We start from the raw sequence: 21056 nt of genomic DNA, 5'->3' as shown, positions 1-21056 counted from the left end.
CAAACAAAAAACGCAATTCTGGAAGGAACCTTTTGCTTCCAAATACTTCTCCAAGGGAAGGACCAAATACTTACACCCAACAAAGCCTAATAATAATTGCTCACATCAAAACCCCTACTCTTAATAGGTGTCCAACACATTTTATCTTCACCAATACCCCTCAACGAGACTCCATAAATAACATCCATAAAAATAGACAAAGTTCCAATTCCCAATCCTAAATTGCTTGCAAGACCTCCAAGTCCCAATAAAGAACCCCATTAGGGAACTACATGAGATCAACCACATAAGCCTCCTTAACTCTACTAATTTTGAATAATTCTGAAAGACACACTCTCAAAGGATTATCCCCACACTAGACATCATGCCAGAATTTCACACCAGTGCCATCTCCAATCTCAAACTGAATGTAGCAAGAAAAAGTAGACCAGCCACTACTAATAGTCTTCCATAAACTCACCCTATAGGAGCTTGGAATAGAATTAGAGCACCAACCTCCCTCCTTACTTCCATATTTAACCCTTATAACCCTTCTCCATAACGCTTCTCTCTCAGACCCAAATCTCCACAACCATTTTCCTATTAGCGCTTCATTAAAATGTCTCAAATTTCAAATTGCTAAAGCCCCAAAATGGATAGGAGAGCAAACCTTAGACCAATTCGCCAAGTGACGTTTTGAATCATCTCTTAAACAACTCCAAAGAAAATTTCGTTTTAGTTCTTCTAAAAGGTTTGCTATATCCACTGGAATTGGGAAAAGGGAAAGGAGATAAGTAGGTAAATTGGATAAAGTACTTTTTTAAGAGTAAGTTTACCCCCTTTGGAGAGAGACATCCGTTTCCATCTTGCTAACCTCTTTTCCACCTTCTCAATGATGGGATTCCAGATTGCCTTATCTTTACATTTTGCACCCAATGGAAGGCCTAAATATTTCATAGGAAGTGAGCCTTGCTTGCAACCCAAAGCAACTACTAGCAACTCAAAATTTGGAACCCCTCCCATAGGAACTAGTTCAAATTTATCCCAATTAATTTTTAATCCCAATACAATCTCAAACCATGACAAAATCAGGCGCAGAAACAATAGTTGGTCAAGATCAGCATTGCAAATAACCAATGTATTATCTGCATAGAGAAGATGAGTTACCTATAAGTGATCATCTCTGGAGGTACCCACACTAAAACCAAACAAACGACCTTCCCTCACTACCTTATCCATCATTTTGCTAACTGCCTCCATAACAATAACAAACAAGTACAAAGGGTCACCCTGACATAAACTTCTATAATTCTCAAAGAAGCCACAATGAGCTCCATTAATTAAAACTAAGAATTTACCATGGATATACAGAAAAAGTATCCATTTTCTGGAAAACCAAACTGCTCGAGCATAGAAATTAGGAAACCCCAGTTCATATGATCGTAAGACTTCTCCACATCCAACTTGCACAACACCTCCATAACTCCTGATTTTAGACTACTATCTAGGCACTCATTTGTAATGAGAACAAAATCCAAAATCTGCCTATTCTTAACGAAGGCATTCTGAGTCTCTGAAATGACATCCCCAATCATCTCTTCCATCGTATTAACCAAGACTTTAGCAATAATTTTGTAAACCCCCCTATCAAACTAATAGGCCGAAAATCTTTCACCTCTACTAAATCTGAGTTTTTAGGAATCAAAGAAATAAAGGTTGAATTTAAGCTTTTTTTCGAACTGACCTCTCTCAAAAAAACCTGAAAAATCTCCAGGTGATCTGATTTGATAACATCCCAGCAAGTCTAGAAAAAAGCCATAGGGAAACCATATGGGCAAGGAGCTTTGTCCCCCTCAAAATCTTTAACTACCCCAAAAATTCTACTTCATCAAAAGGCCTCACCAGCCAGCCAGCCTTGTCATCAGAAATTATGGGATTAATTGTTAGAGAAAATCATGGGATTGAGCCATTGAGGCAACAAAATGCAATTCAAATTCAAGTTATTATTGATTTGTGTATGTAATGCCATTATGAATATGGATTCCATTGTTTTGTATTTTCAAAGAAAGGTGTATGGAAAAATGTAGCCCTACGGGCTCTTGTCCTTGTCCCAGGGATGTATGCCATCAATTCAAACCATGTATTTCCCATGTGTTCTGCCTCACTTTCTTTGCTTCTGCCTTCTCTAAATTTTCTCTATTTCATTTTGATTTTAACATATTTTTTCTCTAAATTTGTAATTTCTATTAACTTTCAAATTAATTTCAATTATAAGTGACTGGCTAGGCACTATAAATATGGACAAATTGCATTCTCCAAAGTATGAGGGATGCATAAACGTTATAAGGCCACAATGCCAACAATTTCCTTGGGCACTACATTACTCCTACCCATTAAATATTTACCTGTTTCCTTTTTCAAACAGGCCACAGCCAGAAGAAAAAAAAAATAAAATAAAATCCCCATAATATTCACCCCTCAGATTACAACAGACCATGATTCCACTCATATGCCAACTGACAGAGCAATGATGACCTAGTTCTCTCAGTATTCTGCAAATTAGCTAGGACTGTTAGTAGATTTTACTAAAACAAATGGTATATCATTAATCATTCCAATTCCTACCAACAAAATGTTGCTTGGAAGCATGAGAAACCCCCAACCACTATAACTCCCACCTCCTCTTCATCCACCACCACCACTAATGCAGGAGCAAAGCTGAAATTATTTTTGAATTTATCTTATAGGAAATTTGATAATTGTAGACTTTTATTTGGATAGGGATTAGATTTGACATTAGATAGGGATTAGTATTTGAGTTTAGTTAGGATTAGTTTTGGTATGTTGTTATCTTTATCTCTTTATTTTCCAGTTCTAGCTCTATATAAGAGACTAGTTTATTTGTATTTTTAGAACAGACGTGATTAATGAAAATTCAGATTGGATATTTTTCCAGTTGTTAGTTGCTGACTCCTAACGCCTTAGGTGCTGATTCCTAAGGCTTTAGCTTGGTGCTGATTCCAAGTGACCTAAGTGCTGATTCTTAGGTTTATCCTTTACTTTTTCTTGTTCTTTTATTTTTCTATTTATTTTCCTGCATCAATTTGGTATCAGAGCAAGTAAATAAATAAATAAAAATCTTTGCCGTGTTTCTCACCCCATCAAACCATAACCCACACAGCCAAACAGATCCAATCTCCCCCACCCACCCCCACCCCCCCAATTTTTTTTTTTTTTAGAAACTCGTGTTTCCCATTAAAGCATGGTAAGTCATTAACCCATCTGCCTGAAATCAACACCACACACTGTGAAGCCAAGACCACACCCCATGAAGCACAGGATGACTCTAAGCAGCAAATTGAGCAATCCAGGTTCTTTTTAAAATTCTTTGCTGAAGTTTTTATTTTTTATTTTTTATTTTTAGAGAACCATGGTAGTACCCCAGCCACCTATTTTTTATGGATATAAAAATCAAGAGCCATGGACTTTCAAACGTTGGATATTTGAGGTGGAACAATTCTTTGCACAAGTGCATTTATCAAATGCCAAACAAAAGATGTGGTATGCCAAAACAAGAGTTGCTGGTAGAGCTTTAGAGTACTGGAATCATTATGAGAGCCTTCACTTTAGATGCCATTGGTCTCAAATTACTTGGGAAAGAATGAAAGAAGATCTTTGTATTGAATATTTCCCACAGTATTTTCACAAGGATCTACAACAACCTTCTCATGGCAATTTACAAGATCTAAGAACAAGTATGAGGCAGTGCAACAATGCAAAGCTCACTCATGAAGTATTTGCCATACGCCAAGACTTAGGAAATCTAATAAAAATGGTTGAATCCTTGGCTACTCAAATGAAGGGAAATCAAGTACCATCAGACCTTGATATTGACAAAGAAGTGCAAGTGTCAACCAAAGTTTCAAAGTTCTTGCAACCAAAATAGTCTACTATAGAGCCTAAACAGCAAGAAGCTTCTATGCTTGAAGAATCCTCTACAGTGAATGAAGATCCAAAGCTTGATGAGGTCAAAATTGTTGACATGCCAATTCCACTAATTGAGTTTGTAATTCCAGAAACGTTTTATGAGGTGGAATACGAGGTTTATCTATTTTCAATGCTCCCTAAGTTGATTCCTCAACTATAGCAAGTGTCATGTGCCAGAGTTTTCATCATTCAAGACTTTAAAACTCGAGGTCGAGTTTTCTCCAACCAAGGGAGTATATGCAAGAGCAAAACCAAAATTATTTTAGAATTTATATTTTCAAATTTTTGTATTTATCTTATAGGAGATTGGATAATTGTAGACTTTTATTTGGATAGGGATTAGATTTGAGATTAGATAGGGATTAGTATTTGAGTTTAGTTAGGATTAGTTTTGGTATGTTGTTATCTTTATCTCTTTATTTTCCAGTTCTAGCTCTATATAAGAGACTAGTTTATTTGTATTTTTAGAATAAACGTGATTAATGAAAATTCAAATTGGATATTTTTCCAGTTGTTAAGTGCTGACTCCTAACGCCTTAGGTGCTGATTCCTAAGGGTCCTTGTGTGCTGATTCCTAAGGCTTTAGCTTGGTGCTGATTCCAAACGACCTAAGTGCTGATTCTTAGGTTTATCCTTTACTTTTTCTTGTTCTTTTATTTTTCTATTAATTTTCCTGCATCAACCACCTACCCCCATTCAAAAACCTCATTTGTTCAAAATACAACCTACACCACACATTTTTTGATTAAATTCACCATTTTCTATTAAGCTTAAACTAGAATAAAAATTCACCATTTTTTTTTTTATAAGTAATAATATATATATATAAATTAGAAAAAGAAGTCACCCAAGTATACAGGGTAAATAGTCAGTTACAAAAATTGCATAAATCTAATAAATCAACAATACAAAAATAAAGAAAGATTCCTCAAGGCAAACAGCTAGTCCAATAAAGTTCTGATAAAGAACAACTTGAGGTCAGGCATAGAACTTTCGGTACTTCTAAACTCCTGTTGTTCCTTTCCCTCCAAATGCACCACCATCAAGCAATGGGGTATAACCATAAAAACATGACAACTACAATGACAACCAAATTGACCTTGCTAGCAAGCTAAAAGCTCAACAGCAAATTTTGGCATCACCCATTATACTCCAAACAAACCCAAAATCATGGACCATAGGCCTAAAGCAATAGGGCAATGTAGCAAAAGGCGATCAACAGATTCACCATTATATTTGCACATATAACACCAATCGATAATCCTTACCTATCTTTTCCTTCAATTGTCAATTGTCAATTGTCAAAATTTTACCTAAAGCTGCAGACCATGCAAAGAAGGCTACTCTCGAAGGGACCTTTGATCTTTATATGATTTTCCAAGGGAAAGGATGACCACTAGTAACAGCAGCAACACCTAGAAGTGTTTTTTTTTTTTCTTGATAGGTAAGAAAGTAATATTATTAATAGAAAATAATAAAAGATACACATAGAGTTCACGGTAGTGAACAAAGAACAACATAGCAACAAAAGAAAAAAAAAAGAATCAAAATCCTATTCTAAGAGACAAAAAGAAAATCAAAAATAGTAGAACAATCTGAAAGACCCCAACATCGAGACCAATCAAAGAGATTCCGCTGGCACAAATCTAACAATTGGGCCATTGATTTCTCGATATCCTCAAAAGAATGTCGATTACGTTCAATCCAAATAGTTCACATCAAACAACCTAGTACCAAATTCCAAATATCGGAATTATATTTCCCAAGCCAATGGTGCCAACAACAACATAAGTCTAGAACCGAACCTGGCATGACCTAATCAATCCCAAATAGCTAAATCATATGCATCCACATAGAATGAGCTAACGGACAAAAAATAAGAAGATGATCCATAGATTCCTCATTACAACAGCACATACAACAACGATTTGCCAAGGGGCGACCACGGAGCATAAGATTATCCAAAGTGAGAATCTGGCCATGGGCTACTGTCCATATAAAAAATACCACCCATTTAGGAACCTTTACTTTCCAAATGCCCTTCCAAGGGAAATTAGGAGTACCATTTCAAATCTTATGATAAAAAGACCGAGTGTCAAATTTCCCACTTCCATTGAGGCTCCACCTGTCACCTCCAACACCCCTAGGAACTCGAGATTGGATCAAGTGAAGAAAGGAGTAAGAAGCTGCTAACTCCCAGTTGTTGAATTCCCTATAAAATCTTAAGTTCCACACTCTATCATTTCCACCCACTTGAGGACTCAAAACATTAGAAATAGAAGTTTCCTTATTGGCTGAACACACAAATAACTGAGGATAAAGAATTTTTAAAGAGTTATCCCCAATCCACTTATCATGCCAAAAGAGAATATGAGAACTATCTCTCACCACAAAAGTGAAATGCTTAGAAAAGCTCTCCCACCCTTCACAAATACTTCGCCATAACCCACACCCATGAGCCCTCCTACAAACTCTAGTGCTCCACCCCCCTTTCCTGTCCCCATATTTCATAGCAATAATCCTCCGCCAAAGATGAGTAGGTTCATAGCCATATCTCCATAGCCATTTTCCTAACAAAGCTTGATTAAAAGGCACCAATTTCCTAATTCCCAAACCACCCTGCTCAAGCAAGAAACATACCTTCTCCCAAGCCAATAAGGGGTATTTGAAACACTCCTCTGAGGAACCCAACAAAAAATTCCTCTGAATACGTTCTAATCTAATAGCCACGACTTTAGGAATAGTAAATAGAGAAAGATAATAAGCTGGAAGACTTGAGAGGGTGCTTTTTAACAAGGTGAGCCTACCACCCTTTGATAAAAAAAAAAAGTTAGAAAAAAAAGACGCTTCCAGCCCGACAACTTCTTTTCCATCCTTTCCAAGATAGGGTTCCAGGATAAGGTTCCAGATAGAGGCTGTCTTATATGAAGTACCTAGGGGCATAACCAAATATGTCATAGGTACACTACCCACCCCGCATTGAAGGATGCTAGCCAAAGATTGAATGTTACTCACCTCCCCAATAGGAACAATCTCACTTTTCCCCACATTCACCTTCAAACCAGTAAAGGCTTGAAAACAAGTCAAAGCCAACCTAATCGAAAGCAACTGCTCACTAGAAGCATCACAGAAGAGAATGGTATCATCAACAAAAAGTAGATGTGAAATACGAATACCAATAGAATTAACAGTTCTTACATGAAAACCTCGAAGAAGACCACCTTCCTCAGTTTTCTTCAAAATCCTACTAAAAACCTCCATGATCAAAAGGAAAAGAAGAGGAGACAATGGATCACCTTGTCTTAAACCTCGAGAACTTCCAAAGAAACCAGCAGGAGATCCATTAACCAAAACTAAAAAACAAGAAGTAGATAGAATAAAGCATCCCAAATCACATGATTATAAGCTTTTTCAATATCTAACTTACAAACCACTCCTGGAGTACGAAACTTCAGTCTGCTATCAAGGCTCAACACCCAGAAGTCAGCAATAAACACCAACCTTGAAGCCCTTTTTATTGTCTAGTTTCCAACACCCCCAATCCCCCTAATTACCGTACCATTTTATCATTCCAATTTTTGAAATTTTTAATATTTAAATAATTGAGTTACTAGAATAACCTTATAAAGACAATTCCTTAATTTGGAGAGTTAGTAAGGCTTTTAGAAACTTTTTGTAATGCAAATATGCAATTGGCGATGGAAAATTACCCAAGATTTCTTATTAGTAGTAGAGAGTAAAGGATAGACTCAAGTATTCAGCATATAAACATGAGGAGGCTCAAAAATTACTAATAAATACTCACTTAACCACTATTCCAAGACTCCCCCTCACATATGGGCTAGGCTCTTCCTTAAAAGGTAGGGCTTAACTGGTGAAACTTTTAACATTTAAGTGGGAGATAGAATGAGGAAAAGGTTTAGACTCATGACCATCTACTTTGATACTTTTTTATGATAAGTAAGAAAGATTGTATTAATAAAGCTACTTTATGCAAAAAGAGCACAAAGGAGGCAAAGTGTAGAAAGAAGAAAAGAGGAAAGAATTAAAAAGAAAATTAGATACAAGAAAGAAGAGAACTAATAAACAAAGGGCCATCACTAGCTGCAAGTCCCCAAGCCTGAGACTAGTCAAAGAAAAAACAACTAAAAAAGGCAAGCAATTGGTCTCCCAAACTATCACTGATCTCAAAAGCTTAACCTAATAGAAAAAGGGTATATAAAAGACTACCCAAAACAGTCATCCATCAAGAATACTCCTAAGAATAAATCTTTCAGCATGTTTAAAAAACCATGCTGGAAGAAAACTCTCAAGAATACTCTATTAAATGGCATGTTTTTTCTTGCTATTCAAAAAATCCACATAACACAAAGTGGGATAGACTTCCTATCAAGCCAAAATTGTGGTGGCTACAGATACCTTTTCAATAGAAACATAGGTCACTAAGGAAGGACCTTTAGGAACCCAACCATATTAATAGGCACAAACACATCGCAAGATTTCTTAATATGATGAGTGCATCAACCTGTTATACCTTTATTTACGCATTATTTTAACAATTACAATATGAAGTTTAGAAAATCAAAAAAAATGAAGAAGAAGAAGAAGAAGAAGGAAAAAGAAGACTACCCAAAACAGTCATCCATCAAGATAACTCTTAAGAATAAATGGCACGTTGTTCCTTGCTATTGAGACAATTCACATAACACAAAGTGGGATAGAATTCCAATCAAGCCAATATTGTGGTGGCTACAAATACCTTTCAATAGAAACATAAGTCACTAAGGACCTTCAGGAACACAATCACATCAATAGGCACAAACACAACACAAGATTGCTTAATGTGATGAGTGCATCAACTTGTTATACCTTTATTTAACCTCCCCCTCCCCCCCCCCTCCCTTTTATGATAACAATTTATCATGTTAAGCATGACATAGTTCCGCTACATTTATATTTATTGTTGACAAAGAACATTAAGTGTCTGTTTGGAAATAATTTATTTAGTTTTTTGCTGAAAGTGTGCTAAAGTATATTTGTACATTGAAATTTTTTGAAAAAGTGAGAAAAGGCGGGAAAAAGTGAGGTTTTAAAAAACTGTACATAAAAGATAAAAGTTAAAAACTAAAACCGATGCCTAACAGACTCTAAATATTATAAACATTTGTTCATTGAATTATATCCTACTCATGATATTCAACAAAAAAGTAGAGTGTAAACTAACAAAGATAATAAATTTTTTTAAGTGAAAAAAAATAATAATAATTAGGGTAAATTTCACTAACTACCCCTAAGGCTTATGCTAATGCCAACTAAGTTCAAAACATTTCAAAACTGACCATTTGAATCCCTATGTCCAAACAGACTCTAACGCTATTAACTCATCTCTCATCCCAACAAATAGGAAAAGAAAAATGATTGAATGGAACCAACAAGAAAAACTCAATGAAGAGATAAACATAACAAATCAAGTTCTTTTAAAGATTTAAACCCAAATCACAAAACATGCAATCAAGAACTATGACAAAAAATCAACCTCTCAACTCAAAATTCTAATCCAAAACCAAACCAATCAATCAAAACATCCACTTAACCAAACCCCCAAATTCACAGACCTCAACAAGAAAAAAAATTTGCACCAATCTGTGGCTTTGTGATCATCCGCCACCAACCACCCCCACAGAAAACCCATCACCACCAATTAAAACCTAACCACCCCTAACCCACACCACGGCATTGCCATAAACACCATGAGAGAGAAAACTCAAACCCTCCAACGCCAATCCAACACCACGAACCCACACTATGGCGTTGCCACAAGATGACGAGGGAGAGAAGGTAAGGACTCAACGCCAATCCACACCAAAACCCATGAACCAAAACCCACGGACCACCACCACTAAACCCACACCAAAACCCACGAACCACCACTTAACCAGACTACGGCACTGCCGCAAAGACCACGTGAGAGAGAAGAGAGGGACGAGAGAGTAAGAGAGAAGAGTGAGGGATGAGAGAGTAAAAGAGAAGAGAGATGTCTGAGAATGAGAGGGATTAGAGAGTCAAAGAGAGAAGACAAAGAGACGAGAGAGTAGAAAGGTTTGAGAGAGAGAGAGAGAGAGAGAGAGAGAGAGAGAGAGAACTAAACAAAAATAACGGCTTTATAAGTCGTTTAAGTTTAAGGACTGAATTGGTCAATTTTAAAATATTTTGACCTAGTTGGTATTAGTCCAAACCTTAGGAGTAGTTAGTGAAATTTACCCTAATAATTTATCTTTGTTAGTTTACACTTAATACTTTTTTGTTGAATGGCATGAACCATGTAAGAGCATCACCATCCTCTTATAAAAAATGTCATTTTGACACACCAAAAGCCTATTTTATTATTTTACCACATCATTTTACAATTCACCATTTATCACATTTTCTATTCTTTGATTCTAAACATTAAAATAATATATACAACCTATTAAATAATATATTTACTCAAAACCCAGCAAATATACAAATGCACAGCCCAGTGGTAGTCACCACCACCCAAGAACCAACAATCACCGCTACAACCACCGCTACAACCACTGTCACAAACTACAACCACAATCACTGGATCCTCCAACAAATTCCAAATCCAAAAACCTCAAAAAAAAAAAAAAAAAAAAAAAAAAAAAAAAAAACCTTAAATCTTCAACAAAACACCCAACCCTATGGATCAATCAACGACCAAACTCAACCAACCATCAGCGGTGAGATTGGCGGCAAGAGTTGTGGAGGAGACGAGCAAAGATCGGCGACTGCCCCTGGGGAGCAAAGCTTCAGATCGACGAGCAGAGCTTCAAATTGGCGAGCTTCAATCAGTGAGCTCTGCTTCAGATCGGAATCGCCTTCTTCTTCGTGACAGGAAAAGAAAGAGAGAGAGAGAGATAGTGACAAGGAAAAATAAATAAATAAAAGAGAGAGAAAGAGGCGCAGAGAAAGGGAACCAAAAAAAAAAGATCTCGAAGCCACAGTGAAGATGTGGAGAAGAAAGAAGAAGAAAAAGGGAAGAGGGAGTGACAGGAGAAAGGAACAGGCATAGGAAGAAATAAGAAAAAGTAAGAGAAAGAAGAAAAAAAGTAATAAAAGAGGAGAGTGAGAATGAATAAATTAATATATATTTTTTTAACACATCTGTCTGTACCGTTTCAAAGATGGAACGGTACTGTTCACGTGTGTCAAAATTTATAGGATTTGGCACACCTCATGAGAAGGGTTTTTTGGTGTTTGATGTGCCAAATGCCAAATATTTGCCATTTGGCACACCTGATGGTGATGCTCTAAGGATATAATTCAATGAATATTTTGAGCAACACATCGACTTCCCTGTCAGACTAAATAGCTTCAGGATCCCTTTAAGTCTAGACATGTATCAAGTTGGTAACTGTCAGCTAAAAGGTTCATGGTCAAACAAAATAGTAAACATGGTATTGCATAAGAAGCATAGCTTATCCCAATTGAATGAAAATAACGGATTGAAGGAAATAATGGCAAACAAATATGCTTTCAATAATAGCAAGAGAATAATAGATGTAACAAACTCCAAAAAATTAACAACCTCTGCATTGAGTGAAACAGAAGCATAAAGACGGAGTTGCTTCTGTAGAGCCAAACTTCGTGCAACAGTGTTTTCCTTGTACCTTTAATAAAATTTAAATAACTAGAATAAGCACAAAATGAATAATTACAATGTCTTTTTCACATAGATGACAGATTTCTCCCATGTTTAAATTCTCTCCACTTTTAGATATTGGCCAGATCTACAATGGCCGAAATATTGCAATATACAAATGAAATATCAGTAAAAAACCAGGAAAAAAAAAAAAGAATTTGAAAATTCAGAAGAGATAAAAATAGGAATTTATCAGCCAATATATTGGACACACTGGTTTCTTAATCAACTTATTTCTTACAGTCCCCCCACCCCCCCCCTTCAAAAAAAAAAAAAAAAAAAAAGCCTATATCTTGACATGAGCTAGGCACCATAGGGATTATAAAACGTACCTCTGTTCAATTATGTCAAAAAGTCGACCATATTGTACATTTACATCATAGGGAACATAATCAGGATCTTCTTTAGCAAGTAAGCTTCTATACTCCTCATAAGAAATGTATTTAACAGCAGAGACTTCTGATTCCTATCATTAGAGAGAAAGCAAAGACATGCAATCAGATTTTCTGGCCATCAAATTATGCATGTGAAATGACAGAAAGCTGAATTTGCTTGTTAAAGCACGTCCTTTTCTATATATGATCACCAGGCAAAAGATAAGAGGTCTAGAAATCACTTTTAGAATGGAGAAAAGTATCACTGAATATTATTGCAAAATCACTCTATCTAAAAACCAACATGCTTACTAGAAGAAAGAATTACTGTGTTTGAAATAAATAGTGAATTATGTCCTTTCTTTGACTCTGTTTTCTTCCTTTCAATACACAGTCATATACACATATGGACAATGTCATGAAATGACTAAGTTGACTTTGAGATATCAAGGAAAATATAGATCAGCTTCCATGCTACATATTTTGGGAGCTAACATACATAATATACAAACACTTGCATATTTTCAACTTACTTGAAATCCAATACCCAATTCAATGACTATAGACAAGATGGGCCTCACACCAATTATTAAGACATAATATCCTCAAGTCAAGACGGACTAAACCAAGTCAGTTCAGTCCACCCCAAAAACAATGTCAAAACTGCATTCTACCATTGATGGGTCTCTCTTGCTTATCCATGGGATTCATGTTAATATTACCTGTATATAATGCTGAATCTAAGAAAACCAGATTTACCCATAACATCCATGTGGCAGTTGTATACTTGTATATGTGTCATGTAATCCACTGTGTCACCAGCATACAAAGTATACAGCTGCAACATAATACTGATTTGACTGTTTCATCGGAATGAACAACAATCATTACGATATGCTTATCCCTAAATATAACCAACAAATCTAACTAAAGAAGCCAAGATACTTGAATGAGGCATAAAGACTTGAGAAACAAATTATGATGCATGAATTTATGTAAGGACAAAAGAAAAAAAAAATACAACATCAACTGATTTGAAACTTCATCAGACAATAATTATTAAACTTCTTACCTGAAGAGTGAAGGCCCCCAGAGGGATCGGATCTAGAGTTGTGACAAGGTATACATCATTAAATTCATTATTGATGTATTTTCCATCATTTATGACACTGCACTTTCAGAATGTAAACCAAACGTCACTTAAGTAAAAGCAGATTAAGGTCCTTGCTGATTACAAAAAGTAATGTATACATAGAAATGATATTGAAAACAGATATTTCATTCATATATAGATATACATATAACACTTTTCTAATAATTAAAACACTAATTTATTATGTATTGTTAAAATTAGCCACACATATGCACGCTGTGCACATGTAAACATGTACAGTGAAGCTTATGCATGTTAATATATACACAGCTTTCTTCTTCTATCAACTGGAACCCTCTTTTTATCCATTAATAAAATTATAACTGACATGATACACTCTTCTCAATTGTTATAATCATTTTTTTTTTTCCTCATTGGAGGTGCAATTATTTACCTCTCACAGAGAAGTGCCAGCAGATGTCAGCCACATATCCATGTTCAAAAATGTTTGACACTAATAAGTCTAGACGTGTTTAAGATTGTTTGACATGCATTTGGGGAAGTCAGAACCACTCCATGTCAAGCAGGAATACTAATGGAGGAAAAATAGTGAAAAGGAAAGATGTTTTAGAAAGCTAAGTTGCTTAGAGAAAAGAATGAATGAACTAGCACTTCAAAAGACACACTCTTGGAATAATACCTCATAGATTTCTTGGATTCAAATTCAACTAGTTACAATGAGGGCAACCTCACTTATTTATAGATACATAGGCAAGCCGCTGATTAGCTAGAAAGTTAATTACAAGAACCTACCATGTGGCTACGATGTGATTGGCCAAAGCCTAACAAACATCTCTAACTAACTAATAAGCTATTGCACTTATCACTAAAAATTTATCAACTAACTAACTTTTTGTTACAAGTGAAAGGATCTACTTATCATACAACATAAGCACTAGTAAATGACTAGCTTTAAAAATGAACTACATCAGGACTATGCCTCTTTGGAACACACTTGTCCTCAATTGCGGCTAGTTGTAAGATGATTTGGTGCATGACAGGGTAGCAAGTGATGCACATTGAAACTGTTGGAGATATGCATATGATCTGGTAGTTCCATTGATCTGCATTCTCATTACTTGCTGTATTAAGCTGCTGCATCATGCTAGAGATTAAGGTCTACTGCTGCTTTGTGTCAAGGCTGCAAGTGTAAGCAGCCATGTAGATGCTCTTGCATCCAACCTTCCTCATTTTGACCATTGGTTTGGGACAAGCTTTCCCCTTCTTTGGCTGCAATGTGTAACAATCTCCTTTCTTGTATAAGCTGGATGTGTTGCTCCTTCCACCCGAAATGGTTTGATATGGACATATTCTTTCACACCCAAGTAAGAGATGGCAAACATCCATGGTTGTCACATCACAAAGAACGTAATCTTTAAAGTCATTAATTAAGAACACTAAGCACTTTCTAGAATCTCTAACTTCACCTCCTTTCTTGAAGCAAGATAGCTTTTGTGGTTGGGGTTGGTCTTGATTCTATTCAAGATTGTTAAAAACTTCTTGTGACACCATATTTTAACTACTTCTTCTAAGCCACTCGTCATTCTCCATTCTTTCTTTGGAACTTGCAAGACATTTGTTACTAATGATAAATCCTCTTCTTCCTCTATATGAGCATCTACTTCTTCTTCTACGTATTGATCATATACAGGTTCTTGAATGCATTCCCCTCCTCTATTGTCTTCAATTATCAATACACTATCACACATTTCTTCTTCTTCTTCTTCATATATTGGAAATTCTTCATCTTCCTAGTCTTCACAACCTTCAATCATCAAAGCTTTACCCTTGCCTCGAGCAATAACTCCCCCTTTCTTGCAATTTGTGGCCTTGTGCCCAGCTTCTCCACACTTGTAGCACTAAATGTAAAGCTTTATGCTGATTTAGGGACTGGTTTAACTATACCAGAAGTTGAAGGCATGCCTGCACTATCAACCTTGAAAGGTTGTGCACTATTAGTAGTTGCCTTCCTTGAGTGCTGACTTTGGTACTTCTATTACCACTAAGCTTGGAACTGCACAAAAGCTTTTCTTGAAAGTTGCCTCTCAAACATCAAGGCTCTATTGTAAGCTTCAAAAACAAACCACAGTTGGTGCAATGATAAGGCATCTTGAATTGATGGTTTAAGACCACTCAAGAACCTTGCAATCATTTGATCTTCGCTCTCATTCAGGTCTACTTGCGCTACCAATTGATAAAATGCCTCTATATACTCTTCCACACTGCCATGTTGCTTCAAATTATGCAGTTGTTTGTACAAGGACTGCATAAAATTGAAAGGAAGAAACTGGTTTCTCATTTTCTGCTTCATCTTGCATCAATCTTGGATCTTTCTTTTACCCCTCCTAACTCAATCTTGAAGTTTGATTCCCATTTTGGTTCTCCCCTTGGAGGACCAGGCACTTGCCTTGGAACACCTCCTCTAGGCTAGCCAATTGGGTTACTAAAGTTGCTGTGACTGTCAGTTTCAGCATCTTCAGTAGGTTCATCATCATTTCTAGGATGATAACCTTGGTTTCTTCTCACTTCCTCGGTCAAGGCAGCAAGCTGCCCCCTTAGCAGCTCATAGTCTGCTTCAATGTCACTTGGAGTTCTTCTTGGTGTGGTTGCGGCTGCTACCTGGGATGAACTTGCACCTCAGGTTCATGTGATGCAGAAGCTTTCTTGTTCCTTCTATTGTAAACTATTGGTGCCATCTTCACAAATTCTCAGGCTCACTAGTAGAGAATAAGAAAATGAAATCAAGATAGGATCTTGATAGGTTCTTGACGGTAGAAAAAGAAGAAACAAATTGCAAACAAACTTGAATCCTAAGGATCTCAAGCTCTAATACCAAATTATAATGGAGGAAAAATAGTGAAAATGAAAGATGTTTTAAAAAGCTAAGTTGCTTAGAAAAAAGAAAGAATGAACTAGCTCTTCAAGAGATACACTATTGGAATAATACCTCATAGGTAGATTTCTTGGATTCAAATTCAACTAGTTACAATGAAAGCAGCCTCACTTATTTATATACATAGACAAGCCGCTAATTAGCTAGAAAGATAGTTACAGGAACCTACCATGTGTCTGCGATGTGATTGGCCAAAGCCTAACAAATATCTCTAACTAACTAATAGGCTATTGCACTTATCACTAACAATCTATCAACTAACTAACTTTCTGTTACAAGTGAAAGGATCTACTTATCATTCAACATAAACATAAGCACTAGTAAATGACTAGCTTTAAAAATGAATTGCATCAAATACATCACCACTCTTAAAGTATCTATGTGACTATTTTTATCAGTAGAAAATTTTAAATGGGCAAGTTTCTGCTACTCCATGTCACAAATGTGAGGTTGCAGTTATACATTGATAGTTCAAGAGTGATCTTATCTTGAATCTCATGACTTGGAACTAGTCTTTTTATACAAAGATACAAATCTGATATAATTTCTTCATCAAACTCGATGTAAGGACTGTTTTTCCCCCCATTTTTGATAGGTAATAAAACTTTATTGAAAAGAGACTACTTCATGCAAAAAGACATGAAGTAGCCTAAAGAATTACAAAAAATACAAAAGGTTGTGCACAAAAAGATAGAGATTCAATAAACATTGGAATGGAATCTCTATTTGTGAGTCCCCAAGTGCGACACCAATCAAACAAAGTACCAACAAAATAAGCCAGAAGCCAGTACCTTGTTCTCTCCGTAACCTCAAACGTTCTCCTATTCCGCTCTCACTAAATAATCCACATCAAACATAGCGAAACCGTATTCCAAATGTTCGATGAGTGCTTTCCCATCCAATCCCTCCAACCAAATAAAAGACCTCTCGCCCTCTCTAGTAAGACCCAGTAAATACCAAAAGATTTTAAAACAAAACACCTCAAATGATAAGCCTCCGTGCAATGAATCAAAAGGTGGTCCATCCCTTCCCCACTACACCGGCACATGCAACACCAATTCACTATAGTATATCCTCTCCTAACAAATTGTTATAGGAAAACTTCGGATTCAAGAAATGACAAACTGCATGCAAAGGCCAATGTGGTTGGCCTTCCTATCTCTCATCAATGATTTTAAAACATCTACAAATCTTTCTTCATTTCATTAAAAATTTTCATATAACTTCTTTGGCTCTATCATCTCCCCGTATATGTAACACATAACTGATTTTCTCTCATTATCAACAACGCAAAGAACTCAAACAAGAGGACTCATAACTTTGAAAATATGGACTATATTATTCCAAAAAGAAGGCATTAAAATAGTTTTTACTATAGTTTAGAACTTGCCTCCTTTATCCGTTTACCACAAACCCATTTTTAGGAGTAAACATTACTCTTAGGTTATACTTTTGCTTATGAATGCATTTTAGTGTAAGATATGAAGTACAAAACCTAGCTTTCTAGGCCTAACCAGCTTTCTTTGCTTTGCGAACCCTCTCGTCATATTCAACACCCCCTACAGTTATAGATATAACTAGTTGCCTGAATGGTCCCTTTCCCAAAAAAAAAAAAAAACCTTTCAAGGGAATTATAGGCTGCTTAGTAAGCCATGAAACAAAAACAGACCATTTTATACTAAAAACTTCTTTAATATATATATATGGCTCCAAATGAAAACAACAAAAAAATTGCATAAATAATAATAAGTTTCATCGGTAAGAGAAGATGGTTCACTTTCAAATCTGTTACACAAAGGAACTTAAATGCCACCACAGGAAGAAGGGTTTTGATCTACTAACCACTCCTGAAGAAATATGAATATCATTTCAAATGCATCCTTTGGAAGGACTATACCAAGCTCTTCTTGAAGTTCCCTCCTGAAAGCATACCATACATGATTTCAATGATAGGCCTAATTCATCAAGCTGTAGATAATATCTGCGTTAAGAAAAAGAAGGGAACAACTTGGCGGAAGTAGGAAATATAAATTACTTAATTAGAAATAAGTATGCTCTACATAGGCAGTTCAAGAAGCAATCCTTAGAGAGAGGGAAGGGGAAGGGGATGAAGACAAAATGAAAACTTTTTCACAAATGAATTCAAGAATGACAACTCCTCTATGTCTGCACGAACATGAAACAAGCTTCACTGGTCAAGGGGGTGAGCTCAAGTTCAAAGCCCACCTAGGCAAAGTTCCCTTATTGTGCCAAAAACCAAAACCAAAACCAAAAACAAAACAAAAAAATCAACCTCTTTCTCCTACAATTGCTTCATCTTCTTTTGCTCTGCTAATGTATGACTCAAGCTTTTTGCAATACAAAGTAACTAGAGATAATTTTATCAATTTAGAAGCCTTCTAGTTATCTATTAGTTAAGACAAGTCACAATGTTGAGATAACAAATAAGTAAATATGGTACTTGCAAAAAAAAAAAAATGATTAATTAGTTATTTTTCCTTATTATGTATTTTTACAAATTTTTTTCCTATTTTCTTGTAAAAAAGACATTGTTTTGCATGTATTAACTGAAAAATTGTAATGGGAGATGACAGAAGTGACACATTGATATCATTGTAACATTTGATAGTATAAATTACAAGTTTTAAAGCTAAGGGACTGATTTAGAAGCAACCCCAAACTTAGAAGGTGTAAAGTGCATCTTTTTTATAATTTGTGTAAAGTGCAGTTTAACCTAACTATTATTGCAAAATCTCACCTACCAAAAATCTGTAGACAAAAGCACTAATGGAGACCGTAAAGAAGAGTTCAAAAATAAGCAAGATTAAATACACAAAAATTTTAGAATTGTGGTCTAGTTTTGATGCAGGGCCTTCTTATCACCTTTCATAAGTTATTTTAGTTATTATTGAGTCTTAATATTAATGGTCCATTTGGATTGAGGGGGAGGGAGGGAGAGTAGAGTAACCTATTTCAGCCAACTCTACTCTACATCCCTCCACTCCCTTCCCTCCTCCCTCAATTCACACAGGCCCTAGGTTATTAAGGTTAGAAAGTTGTTGGTATAGTATTAATAAATGTTTCATAAAATAGGGTATTTTAGTAATTTCCAGATTTTCTGGAATGGGCTGTAAAGGGCTGCCCTAGGGAGCCATGAGTTTTATTTTATATTTTGAGTCCTTTCCTAATTCGTTTAGAAGTTCTTAAGCCCTTTTTAGTTTTGTTTTTTAGTAAACCTTGTCATTTGAGGAATAGATTAGTTAGAGTCCTAGTCATTCATAGTGAGATTGATTCTAATTAAATTTAGCAGCTTCTTTTAAGATTTAAGGGTGTGATTTCCTTCTCCAACCTATGTGTGATTGCTTAGGAAAGCCTAGGTGTAATTGCCTAGTGTTTCATCTATCTTATTTCAAGTTCTATTCATTATTTCAACACCAAACAGCCATCAACATACTCAAGATTCAATATTTCTTTACCAAGACCATTAAACATCAATCCTTACTCAAAACCCTTCAAGATCTCATCAAGAGAGTGCTAAATTCTTAAGTCCTACATAAAAATTGGTATCAGATCCCATTCAAGCTTACATCCAGCATCAAGCAATCCCATACATCACACATGCCCTCACTAATGAAACAAGAGATTCACGTTCATCAATTGATATATCCCCTAAGAAAGCTGACTTGTGAACAGCTAGGTTCTGAAACATTTAGTGGAACAAGGCTTAACCAAAAACTATGAATCAGACAATCTAAAATCATCCTATCACGTTTATGTTGGAGTGGTTGGCTGCTTATAGTAGCCATTCTCTTGTGTCTTTAGAGGATTTAAGTAAAATTTTGATTGACTCGTTGTACATGGCCTGTGTACTTAGGTCCTATTTCATTATTTACTTTTTCAACGAAGCATTATTGCTCATCAAAAAAATATCCTATCACATTGAACATATATCCAATGAGAGTGCTCAAACACGGATATAAAATATTCAACAGCAAGCTCTCGATTATATACTAACTATCATCTAAATGTTGCTTTTCAGTTGCAACCCAACAGCATAATTAATGTAGACAATTTCCAATTAAGCAAGGGGTGGTGTAGAGTTTATAACTAATGTTTTAACTAAAAATTAGTAACAGGAAAACATGGAGAGAAAAAAGAAAAAGAAATTCTAAAGGCCAAGGGTATAAAAGACTTTTACCGAGCTGTTACAAGCGATGAATCGCCAGCAGATATGTGACCAGCACTGGATATATCCCATAACCCTGGCCATGAATCTTTGCAGTCAGCACGTCGCTGGAGAAGCAGTTGTTGAGTATTTTCGGCAAAAATCCACATGTGAACTGCTCGATGGTAATCTCCATCTCGATGAACATCTCCCCTAAATACATATACAATAATACAATACGGACCAATATTAATTAATTAATTAATTTAGCCAATTACCCCCCCCCCCAAAAAGGAGATTGAGAAGGGGCGTGCGTGCCTGGGTTTGGAAATGCCAGTTTTGTGGCCCGACTTGGTGAGGACGTCGAGGTGCTCTTCCGCCATTTCAATTTCCGATCAAGATTTTGAACTCCTTCCGAAGAAGAGCTTCTCCAACAACAGCTCCCTCTCTCTCGAACTTGTGGGTCAGTTGGGTTGGTTGGGTCTTGCGGTGGCCGGTTGCTATGATTGGAGAGAGAAAGGGGTGTTTGTATAAGCTGTTTTTTAAAATCTAGAGTTTTTTAAATGTGCGTAACATTTTAAAAACTATAAATAAGTGTTAGATAAAAATATAAAAATACGCATTTTTTATTTTTAAAGTCAAATTAATTGTTTGGATAAACTATTTTAAAAATATCTATTTTGAGTGTAAATTTCAAAAAATGACTTAACTATATTGTTAAGGCTATTTTAATTCTTCTGTAATCAAAATAAGTCCTTTCGTTAAAGACCAAACTCAAATTACAAACTAGTTTCTAAAAA

The 21056-nt window shown here is 35.8% G+C and overlaps 2 protein-coding genes across 2 annotated transcripts; both read right to left on the bottom strand.

Annotated features, from left to right (window-relative positions):
- Nucleotides 1-355: 355 nt before the first annotated feature.
- LOC136067847 (uncharacterized) lies at nt 356-1583 on the bottom strand. The gene is made up of 5 exons (XM_065774187.1): nt 1338-1583; nt 1173-1269; nt 816-1124; nt 650-744; nt 356-403 (listed from the first exon to the last, which is right to left on the bottom strand). The coding sequence occupies exons 1-5, from the start codon at nt 1581-1583 to the stop codon at nt 356-358; spliced, it is 795 nt and encodes a 264-aa protein (XP_065630259.1).
- Nucleotides 1584-11371: 9788 nt separating this feature from the next.
- LOC136067832 (nudix hydrolase 3-like) lies at nt 11372-20811 on the bottom strand. The gene is made up of 6 exons (XM_065774156.1): nt 20575-20811; nt 20290-20469; nt 17934-18011; nt 13118-13214; nt 12004-12137; nt 11372-11639 (listed from the first exon to the last, which is right to left on the bottom strand). The coding sequence occupies exons 1-6, from the start codon at nt 20637-20639 to the stop codon at nt 11387-11389; spliced, it is 807 nt and encodes a 268-aa protein (XP_065630228.1). The 5' UTR covers nt 20640-20811; the 3' UTR covers nt 11372-11386.
- Between the last annotated feature and the right edge of the window lie 245 nt (nt 20812-21056).

The sequence above is a fragment of the Quercus suber genome, unplaced genomic scaffold, assembly GCF_002906115.3.
Source record: "Quercus suber isolate HL8 unplaced genomic scaffold, Cork oak 2.0 scaffold_87, whole genome shotgun sequence".
Classification (NCBI taxonomy): domain Eukaryota; kingdom Viridiplantae; phylum Streptophyta; class Magnoliopsida; order Fagales; family Fagaceae; genus Quercus; species Quercus suber.
This window is presented reverse-complemented; position numbering and strand designations above follow the sequence as displayed.

Bases quoted from the DNA above. Each gene is read 5' to 3' on its own strand.
- LOC136067847 (XM_065774187.1), bottom strand. From the start codon at position 1,583: ATGGAAGAGATGATTGGGGATGTCATTTCAGAGACTCAGAATGCCTTC. The intron at 1,270-1,337 runs GTAAATTCTTAG...AGTTTATGTCAG, and splicing joins ACTTTTTCTGTATATCCATG to GGTGACCCTTTGTACTTGTT. The intron at 1,125-1,172 runs GTACCTCCAGAG...TTCTCTATGCAG, and splicing joins TTTGTTTGGTTTTAGTGTGG to ATAATACATTGGTTATTTGC.
- LOC136067832 (XM_065774156.1), bottom strand. From the start codon at position 20,639: ATGGCGGAAGAGCACCTCGACGTCCTCACCAAGTCGGGCCACAAAACT. The intron at 20,470-20,574 runs GCACGCACGCCC...ATATGTATTTAG, and splicing joins ACTGGCATTTCCAAACCCAG to GGGAGATGTTCATCGAGATG. The intron at 12,138-13,117 runs GTAAGAAGTTTA...CTCTAATGATAG, and splicing joins TGGGGGCCTTCACTCTTCAG to GAATCAGAAGTCTCTGCTGT.